We start from the raw sequence: 11150 nt of genomic DNA on the forward strand, positions 1-11150 counted from the left end.
TTTTATGCATATTATATGTCCATTTATTATAGTTCTGTGTTTAATTTGGAGTCGTGGTGTGGCGCTGTGGATTAATGAGCTGGACTGCAAAGTTGGTTTGAACCACAAGGTTGGCGGTTCAAGCTCACCAGCTGTGTCTTTGAAACCCTTTACAGGATTGCTATGAGTAGGAACCTACTTGACAGCATTTAGCAACAACAACAACGTTTAAGTAAGTGTAAAGATTAAAGTAATCAACAGCTTTCTTTTTCCCTTTGTAACTGGTTCTACATGAATACAGTTTAGGTGATGATACATTTTAGAGGATAGATTTAAATAAGCAAACAAGAATTGAAAAGTATTATCTTAGTTATTTAATGCTGCTATAACTCGAAGGCACTTAGCAACAACAATAACAGAAATACCACAAGTGTATGCTTTGAGCAAACAAAGCTATTCTGTCACGGTTTAGGTGGCTGGAAGTCCTTGTCATCTTTGAGTATTTGTAGACCCAACATGCCTTGAGGATCTTCATGTGTCTTAGCATCAGTTTTCATCTGGATCTTTGAGTTTCACTGTGCAGGGACCTCAGGTCCAAAGGACACACGCCTTCTTGTTAGGAATCGGTCCTCTTTCTTGGCTTACTTCTCTCTCATTTTATCTCTTGTAAGATAAATGATGTTGCCACACCTCTGGGAAACTCCTTTATATCAGATCCGAGTTGTGATGAGATTGAGGGTGGTGATGTTGTGTCGTAATGAGTTGGTTTCAACTCATAGAGACCTTATATGGGGGTTCAGAGGCTGTAAATCTGTACAGGAGCAGAAAGCCTCATCTTTCTCCCAAGGAGCAGATGGTGAATTCAAATGGCTGGCCCTGCATTAGCAGCCTACTTCCCTGCCAGGGTTCCAAGAGTGGTGTATCCCACCCTTAATCCTTTTGGTGGCTTATCACATCCAGTCACATCAAGGGGGATCATTACAATAAATCACTTTGAGTCATGGCCCAACCAAGCTGACATGTTTGGGGCTATACAATTATATCCATAACAAATATGTATAGCCTTGGAGTACTTTTGATTTTAAGATTTGTTAAAAGGAAACAATGCTGGAGAAAAAGTGTTAGTTATTCTGACTTTTTACCCTATCTTAAAACTTAGCTACCTTTTAGATCAATTTGGAATTTGTAGACTTCTTGTCCTTTCCAAACATACTATTTTAGTGGATTATAGATTTAAAGATCTGTGGAGTTGTTTGAGCCGCTCAGGCTGGGAACCCTGGTTTCCTCAGTGTTGTCTGCCTGGAGGGAAATGAGTCAAAGCCAAATTGGCCACCTGTTTAAGAGAGTGGATTCTGGAGCCAGAAGCCTCACCAAGTCCTGCCTGCACTGCTCTAACTGAGTGGCTTTGGCAAAGTTGCTTGACCTTTCAGGAATTTGGTTCTTCAGCATTAGAATAAATGAGTTATTCATGATCCATTACTGTTGTTAGTTACCAGTCAACTCTGATGCTTGGTGACCTTATGTTCTTTTGTTATTATTGTTAGGTGTTATCGAGCCAATTATAGCACATGAGGACCCTATGTGTTACAGAGTAGAGCTGTTCCAAAGGGTTTTCTTGGCTATAATCTGAAGGCTGTATATGAAGAACATGGTGGTATTAGGATTGGAGGAAGAGTCGTTAACAACCTGTGATATGCAGATGACACAATCTTGCTTGCTGAAAGTGAAGAGGACTTATTGATGAAGACTGAAATCTATAGCCTACAGTATGGATTGTTGTTGTTGTTAAATGTGGTCTAGTTGGTTCTGACTCATAGCAACCCTGTATAGTGTTTCTGAGGAGCAGCTGGTGAGTTTGAACCACTGACCCTGCATTTCAAACAGACCTTGCAGTCAATTGCTTTATCCCACAGTGCCACACCAGAACTCCATAGTATGGATTATATCTCAATTTAAAGAAAACAAAAATCCTCACAAATGGACCAATAAACAACATTATGATAAATGCAGAAAATATTGAAGTTATCAAGAATATCATTTAACTTGGATCCACACTCAATACCAATAGTAGCAGAAGTCAAGAAATCCAAAGATGTATTGCACTGGATAAATCTGAGTACTAAGGTAGTGCTTAAAAACAGCAAGATACACCTGACCCATACCATTGTATTTTCAGTCGCTTCATATGCATGCAAAAACTGGACAAAGAATAGGAAGAGCCAATTTTTTTTCTTTCAGGGTTTTGTATATGTCATCCCATCGCCTTCTTGCCTGCATGGTTTCTGCTGAGAAATCAGAGCTTAGTCTTATTGGTTCTGATCATCGATAAGTTGCTCCTCTTCAGGATGTCCCACATACCTCTTAGGCTTCCTTTGGATTTTTTCATTCTTTTTTCTGATTGCTTTCAGTTGTTGATAAGTGACTTTGAGTCAGTTCTGACTTATAGCAACCATATATAGGATTTCCAAGGAGCTGGTTGGTATAGGCTAATGGGTATGAACTGCTGACCTTGTGGTTAGCAGTCCAGTGCTTATCCTACATTGCTACATCAGGCCTTCTGATAGTTTTTCTAGTACACTAGTATTAAGAGTATGACCTTCAAGTTCACTGATTCTAGTTTCATTGCTTCAAATCTACTCTGTTGCCTTTTAAATGTGTGTGTCCATTTCTGAAATCATGGTATTAGTCTTCTGGATTTCTGATTTCAAGTTTTGAATTGTTTCAAATTTGCATTTATATTTTATGTTTGTTCTTAAAGTGTTTTCCTGAACTCGTCTTAAAGTTTTTTCTGTGTTTTCCTTGCTTTCTTCAATCTTTCTGTCAGCCCTTTGAAGGTACCTAAATAGCATTCTTTTGAATTCTTTTCCAGTTAGTTCCATTACCTTTTCTTCCTCAAAATTTTCTTCTGACTCTGCATCTTGTTCATTTGTTTGAACCATTGTCTCTTACTTCTTTGTGTGAGTTAAAATTGTCTGATGTCTCCTGGATATTGTGGGGTTGACATATTTGTATTTAATTGATGATTGTATGTTGATGAGTTCTTAGGTTCTCAGCAACTGTCTTTGTGGGTGTAGTTAGAAAATGGAAGTGTGTACACTGTTCTCATTCACTGTTTGTGAGCCACAGTTTAGGGTGCATTTGGCCAATGTTGGCTGATGTTTATCATTGATTAGGTAGTATATGAGCTGGTATTGACTCTTGCCCAGTAGGTGGAACTTCCCTGTCACCTGTGTGAATCTGCTCTGCCAGGCTACTTTCTGTTGCTAAAACTACTCACAAGATGGTTGCACCACATCTGGCCAGCTGTTCACCCATCAGTCTCCTTCTCTTCCATCCTCACTCAGCTTCTCCTCCCAGCAAGCACTCCATCCACTTCTCTAACCTTTCCTCTGAAGTGCAGAGTGCTGGAGTTTCCATCTGTGTCTGTTTCACTTGGTCTCGTGTATCTTTGTTGTAGAGGGTCCAGGTAGTGCGTCTACCAAGTCCACCATCTTGCCAGAAGTCCATCTGATGAAATCTCAAATCTTCATTGAAAATCCACATTGTGGACTTTTAATTCCAGAATAAAAAAATTTTAAACAGGTAAATTGTAAATGTATAATTTACATTCTATAAAACCCACTCATTTTAGGTGTACAACTCAGTGAATCTTAGTATACTTAGAGATCCAAAACTATCACCCCAGTGTAATTTTAGACTAGTCCTTTTGCTCCAGCCTTCTTCTAAATAACCCCAACACCAAAACCAAACCAGTTTCCATTGAGTTGATTCCAGCTCATGGTGACCCATGTGTTCAGAACAGTACTGCTCCAGAGGGGTTTCATGACTGGGCCCTTTCAGAAGCCAGGGCACCAGGGCTGTCTTTCGAGATACTTCTGAGTGGGTTCCAACTGCTAACCTTTTGTGTAGTAGCTGAGTATTTAGCCCTTCGTGCCGCCCAAGGACATCTGTTCTACTCTTAAGTCATAGATAATCACGAATGTACTTACTGCTTCCATACATTTGCATTCTGGACATTTTATAAAAATAATTTCATGCAATGTGTGTTCTTGTGCCTGATTTCTTTCACTGAGCATAATGTGTATGTGGTTCATTCATGCTGTAATATTTATTAGTACTTAGCTATTTTTTTTAAAAAAATGCCAACCAGTATTCCATTGTATGTGCATATACCACATGTTGTTTATCTATTTATAAGATGATGGACATTTGCTTTTTCCTCCACTGTTTGACTGTTGTGAATAATATTGCTATGAATCCTGAAAGCCTTTTAATAGGTTTCACTAAGAACAGGAACACATTATTCTGAACACTTTGCTGTTGTACCTAGAAGCAAAATGATAATCTCTGTGGGGTTATTTCTGGATCCCATAGTCTCAGACAGAGAAAATATGCAAGCAATAAAAAATGTTTGTTTTCTTTCCACCAGAAAAAACTGTGTTTTTTCTATCATTGGAAAAAATTATGTAAACAAGTCGTTTTAGTAGCAAAACAAGATAGAAATGAGTTGTAAGTAAATACACATGAAGAATAAGGAAAGAATCTCACCATAGCTTTCTTCTTCTCACTCCTTCCTTTGATGTTATTTAATGGCACCAATTCCACACATTAATCTGGAGGCTACTAACACTTCCCGTGTCATCTTCTAGACATATACACACTCACAACAGGATTTGTAATGAGCCTATTGCTTGTGTTGCAGTCTATTTCCCAATACATCACAGAATCAGCAATCTAGGGGGGCCTGAGTCGGTTGCCTGTCACTGAGCAAATGGCCTCCAGGGCATGTGCTGACTGATGTATGGTGCGGGGCCATCAGCTGTATTATATATAATACAGTGGTTATTAGAAACGCTATAGCCAGAGGAAAAACATTTTAAGAGCCTGCTTGATTCATTTATATCTCTCTCTATTTCTCTCCCAGAAAGAGCTGTAGAGCACATTTCACCATGCTCCGTAGACGGTCACGGTTGTGATTGCATAGTTAGTATCTCTCAGCCTGGGACACTCTCCCTCTACTTGTTCCCTGCCAAACTCATGACCATGGAGGGCAAACTCCAGTATTCGCTAAGGACAAGTGGGCTGAGCTAATGTGAAGACTCTCATTCACATCTCAATGACTCATGGCAGTTCTTACTAGCAGATGCGGTTCTAGGGCTGAAGAATTCCTCAGCTTTCACAAGCCATTGATGACATTGAAACAAGGTGCTTTTGGAATTCTGGTTAAGTGATTACAGAGTACATCAAGTTGAAGCTTGAAAGTTTCATTTGATTTTAACATAAATCTAATGATGCAAGCATTTTAGACCTATTAATTGCATTACTAGAGTCCTTCGCACTGGGTTCTTCTTCTCTGAGCAGCTGTAAATGCGAATGAAACCCAGTGCATAGGCTATGATAGGAGTCTAATATGGATCTGTTGTTATTAAGTGCCAATGAGTTGGTTCTAACTCATTGCAACCCTGTATGGAATTTCCAAGGAGCAGCTGGTTGATTTGAACTGCTGACCTTGTAGTTAACAATCCACTGCTTATGCTGCAGTGCCACACCAGAACATATTTGAATATATGTGTAGACAAATTAAACTTTCTAATGCCCATGCAAACTTTGCCAATAATCCATTAGTCTTCTTTTTTTTTTTTTTTTAACTTTTTCTTGTTAATTGAGTGAAGGTTTACAGAGCAGATCATCAATTTTACATATTTTTTTACATTTTTTACATTTACAGCGGGTTCAAACTGGCAATCTGCCCCATCATTCAACAAATCATAGACTTTGCTTCATTACAATGATTGCGATCCCCTCCACGTACCAACAGTTAACAGTATTTACCTCTATATTCTTTAACTCTTGCACTCCTCCCTGTGTCTCTTGTTACCTTCATCTTTCCTCTGCCAACCTCCCTCTTGTTGTTTCTGTTAAGTGCCATCAAGTCGATTCTGAATCATAGCAAACCTATATAGGGTTTTTGAGGAGCAGCTGGCAGCCATGTGGTTCCAACTGACCTTTTGGTCCAGTGCTTATCCTATAGTGCCACACCAGGCCTTCATCTAGCCTGTGAATAATCGCAGCCCACCTTCCCCCACTCCACCTCCCATAGGCATCAAAGAACGTTTCTTCTACCAAGAAAACTTTTTCTTAACTTTTTACAACATTGGTCTCATATAATATTTGTCCTTTTGTGATTGACTATTTTCACTCAGCATAATGTCTTCCTCATTCATTCATGTTGTGAGGGGTTTTGCAGATTCTTCATTATTCTTCATTGTTACATAGAATTCCATTGTGTGTATGTACCAAAGTTTGTTTAACCATTCTTTTGTTGATGAGCATTTAGGCTGTCTCCATCATTTTGATGTGTATTTTGTAGACAGCATATTGAAGGATCCTTTTTTTTTTTTTTTTTTTGATGTTTTATTGTGAATTATGTGATAGTTTACATGGGAGAACAGTAGTTTTACATTTTTCCTATTGTATATATCATTTCATTGCCATGGTTTTAACCCCCTCCATGCATCATCAACCTGAAGGATCCTCTATTTAATATCTATTCTACTACTCTGTGTCTTTTGACTCATGTATTTAATCCATTTATATTTAGTGTAATTATTGACAGATATGAATTGATTGCTGTCATTTTGCTGTGTATTTGTGTGTGTGGTGCTGCTGGTTTCTATGTTCCACACAATTTTCTGTACTAAGCATATTTTGTTTGTGGGTTTTCTTTTAATTTTCACAATTTCTATTGTGTTAATGTTTGCAAAATCTTTCCGATTTTCCTCTTTTTTATTTTGATGTGATTTCTTTGAGGTTAGCCTATAATTTATTAATTTTTCCCCATTTAAAATAGTGTTTCTTATCTCAAAATCTACTTGACTTCCTCACCATTTGGAAGTTCTGTATCTATACTATTCCTTCTTTTGCTTTGTAGTTGACTTTATTATAAATTGATATTTCTGGTTCTCCTATTTCAGTCTTGTAGGTTTGTTTTACTTTAAATACTTCTATATCTGGATTGAGTTCTGGGTGGTGATGTTGTAGGTTATTGTCTACTGTTGTTGGCTCTCAGTCCAAAGATTATCCTTTAGTATTTATTTTTGTAAAGTTGGTCTGGTTATTACAAATTCCTTTACTTCCTGTTTACCTGGAACTGTCCTAATTTCATTGTCATATTTGAGGGACAGCTTTGCTGTGCATATGGTTCTTGGTTGGCAATTTTTTTTCTTTCAGAGTTTTTAAAATATGTCATCCCATGTTCTTCTTGCTTTCATAGTTGCTGCTGAGAAATCAGAGTTCAGTCTTACTGTTTCTCAGTCTCACTCTCTTACCATCCCTGTTCATCATCTCCTCCCAGCAAGCACTCAATCCACTTCTTTAACCTTTTCTTTGAAGGTCAGGTCCTAGGATTTTCATCTGTGTTTGTTTCATTTGGTCTCTTGTATCTTTGTTTTATCTTTGTTATAAGGAGCTCTGGTAGCGTAGTGGTTACGAATCAGGCTGCGAACTGCAAGGTCAGCACTTTGAAACTACCAGCTGCTCCTTGGGAGAAAGATGAGGCTTTCTGCTCCTGTAAAGATTTATAGCCTCAGGAACCCTGTACAGGGCCGCTATGAGTTGGAACCGACTCGACGGCATTTAACAACAACAATAATATCTTTGTTGTAGAAGATCCGTGTAGTGTGTCTGCCTAGTCTGCCATCTTGCTGGAAGCCCCTACGGTACATAGCCCTTTATTCTTACCTAGGGTATATAACTCTTTATTCTTAAATAGCAAAATCTATGGGTTTCCTTCTCTCTCTCTCTCTTTCTCTCTCTCTTTTTTACAGCATATGGAGACATCCTTTATATTGAGGATTATCTTTGGGATGCAATCTTGGTGGCAACAATTATAAAGCTAGATGTGAATTGAAATTATTTGTTTTCCTGGTAAAGAAAGAGTCTTTGAGAGTCTCTTGATGATGTTGTTATTGTTGTTAAGTGCCATCGAGTTGCTTCCAAATCATAGCAACCCTGTATAGGTTACCAAGGAGCAGCTGGTTAGTTTGAACTGCCAACCCTGCAGTTCAAACCAACTTTGCAGTCCAGCACATTAACCCACAGTGCCAAGACAGAGCTTGATCTCTGCTTATTTAGAAAAACCACATTTTGTTTTTCAGTCTAGTGATACTTTTCAAATTGTATAGCAAAGTCTATGAAACTTTAGCATTGACTTTCTGAAGTCCCCCTGTGGTTCCCTCTGTCTTAGACTAAAATCACATGACACTTCTTTTCTCTCCTAGTTCTAATAATATACCCAAGAAAGCCAACCAGTTACTGTCATGACGACCCAGGGTGTTTCAGAGTAGAACTGCACTCCATAGAGTTTTCAATGATCTTTCAGAAGTAGATTGCCCAGACTTTCATCTGAGGTGCCTTTGAGTGGATCTAAACCTTTTCATTAGTAGCTAAGCACAAAAATGTCTTCCTACTCAGGGACTTCTGTGGTAGTATATTTTAAAACCAAATCAAACCCATGGCTGTCAAGTTGACTCTACCTCATGGTGACAGAATAAAACTGTGCTCCATTGGATTTTCCTGGCTGTAATCTGTACAGAAACAGACCACCAAACCTTTCTTTCGTGGTGCTGCTGAGTGAGCTTGAATCACCAGTCTTTTAGGTTAGTAGTAGTATGCAAACCATATGCTCCACCCAGGGACCTTTCTGGTAATGTACCCCAAATCCCAAACCCATCGCCACTGAGCCAATTCCAACTCATAGAGACCCTATGGGAAAGAGAAGAACTTGCCCCATAGGGTTTCCAAACTGTAAATCTTTACGGAAGCAGACTGCTGCATCATTCTCCTGTGGAGCAGCTGGCGGGTTCAAACTGCCAATCTGCCCCATCATTGAAAGAGCATTTTTTCATATGAAATTAATTTTGTTTGTCTATTTTACAGGTACTACTCAGTCCTCTATCCGCTAGAGAGAAAAATATCTGATGCCAAGTCCCGTGAGCTGGTGATGTACATCTGGGCCCATGCAGTAGTGGCCAGCATCCCTGTATTTGCAGTGACCAATGTGGCTGACATCTACGCCATGTCTACCTGCACAGAAGTCTGGAGCTACTCCATGGGCCACCTGGTGTATGCGCTGATCTATAACATCACCACGGTCTTTGTGCCTGTGGTTGTGGCGTTCCTCTTCCTGATGCTGATCCGACGGGCTCTGAGTGCCAGTCAGAAGAAGAAGGTCATCATAGCAGCACTCCGAACACCGCAGAACACCATCTCCATCCCGTATGCCTCCCAGCGCGAGGCCGAGTTGCACACTACCCTGGTCTCCATGGTGATGGTCTTCCTCTTGTGCAGCGTGCCCTACGTCACTCTGGTCATCTACCAGACTGTGCTCAATATTCCCAACACTTCTGTCTTCTTGCTGCTCACTGCCATTTGGCTGCCAAAAGTCTCCCTGCTGGCGAATCCCGTGCTCTTTCTTACTGTGAACAAGTCTGTCCGCAAGTGCTTGATGGGGACCTTGGTGCAGCTGCATCACCGGTACAGTCGCCGTAACGTGGTTAGTACAGGCAGTGGGGTGGCTGATGCCAGCCTGGAGCCCAGCATGCGCTCGGGCAGCCAGCTCCTGGAGATGTTCCACATTGGGCAGCAGCAAATTTTTAAGCCCACAGAGGATGAAGAGGAGAGTGAAGCCAAATATAGTGGGTCAGCTGATCTCCAGCCCAAGGAGATAATGTCCACCAGCTTGGAGGTAGAACAGGGGCCACAGCTGACACCCACGGCATCACCCCCAGGCACAGTGGACTCTACATCCCAGGTGACCACAGCAGTTCCTGTGGAATCGGAGACAGTCCCTGACAAGTATTCCCTACAGTTTGGCTTTGGGCCTTTTGAGTTGCCTCCTCAGTGGCTCTCAGAGACTCGAAACAGCAAGAAGCGGCTACTTCCGCCCTTGGGTAACACCCCAGAAGAGCTGATCCAGACAAAGATGCCCAAGGTAGGCAGGGTGGAGCGGAAGATGAGCAGAAACAATAAAGTGAGCATTTTTCCAAAGGTAGATTCCTAGTTAGGACTGTAAGTTCCTGGGAGGAACAGGGCGCTTCCCTGTCCCTACGTTGTAACCTAGTACGGGTTGATTCTTCTTATATGGGTCACATGCTTTGAATTGAGAAGAAAATATATGTAAAATCAAATGTCCTCTTTATTGAGGGAATGTACATTCGTGTGTATGTATACACATGCTCATGGCGAAAATCCTTGTTCCTCTAGTGGAGTTTAAGCTGGGTAATTTGGGTGGGCACTCCATGTGCATTTTCCCAGGACTCCTCAATTCCCTGGGCCCAGCAGGGAACACATGAAAGAAGAGCATCCACAGCTCAGAGGGACCAAAGGCACTCAAAGGGAACCCCAAGATAATTAAGGATAATTGTGCCTGTGTGGCTGCAAATAAAATATGATGAAACATTAACACCAGTCTTAGTACTGATGGTTTTCATGATGTCTTTCACCCCTTCCCCTGGGATATGCGTATGGAGTGACTATTCCAACCCTGTTGACAGACATAGAAATAGGTGTGCCCAGGAAGGTGAAAGAGATATTTTGTTCTCAATTATCCTGACATGCTCCTAGCATCAGAAATAATTCTCTTGCTCCCCTCTCGTAGTGCTATTGGTTGGAAACCATGCAAATTATTTTCAATATTTTTCCCTCATAAATTTTGTTTACTCAACAAATGAGAGAAAAGCTTAAAGGTGGAGAAAAAATTCTTTAAATACCACAAGACTGTAGTCTTCTTTTCTATCTCGCCATGAAAGGCGCGAGGAAACAATCAGCATGAGAATATTGAAAAACACTTTCTGATGCAAGCTCTGTGTAATGAAGAGGTCACTGAAATGCAGTTAGTGTAACCAGGGTCCTCTGAAAATATCAATCTAAGAACACATAATTAGGAAAGGTGGTTCTGCCCCACAGGCTGAGAAGACTCTGACACATATGGCTCTGTTCTGAAGGACCCCCAGAACACAGGCACATCCAGTCTCATTTTCAGTACATTTGTAGAGCTATGGTTCCCCCTTCATCTGAACAAGAAGGAGAAAGAGAACAGGGAGGAATAACCCTATTAGCCAAGGCAACACTTAACATACGGTGAATTCTTCCCTTCTTCCTTACCAGTGAGG

The 11150-nt window shown here is 40.6% G+C and overlaps 1 protein-coding gene across 1 annotated transcript in view; it reads left to right on the forward strand.

The window, feature by feature from the left end:
- The window catches only part of GPR176 (G protein-coupled receptor 176), a 158063-nt gene extending 147976 nt beyond the window's left edge, over nucleotides 1-10087 (forward strand). Inside the window, exon 3 of the mRNA XM_006831782.1 lies at nucleotides 8917-10087. Coding sequence (XP_006831845.1) covers nucleotides 8917-10039 — 1123 coding nt within the window. The 3' untranslated portion in view covers nucleotides 10040-10087. The remainder of the gene's footprint in view (nucleotides 1-8916) is intronic.
- Nucleotides 10088-11150: the final 1063 nt, after the last annotated feature.

Source organism: Chrysochloris asiatica, unplaced genomic scaffold, assembly GCF_000296735.1.
Source record: "Chrysochloris asiatica unplaced genomic scaffold, ChrAsi1.0 scaffold00004, whole genome shotgun sequence".
NCBI lineage: Eukaryota > Metazoa > Chordata > Mammalia > Afrosoricida > Chrysochloridae > Chrysochloris > Chrysochloris asiatica.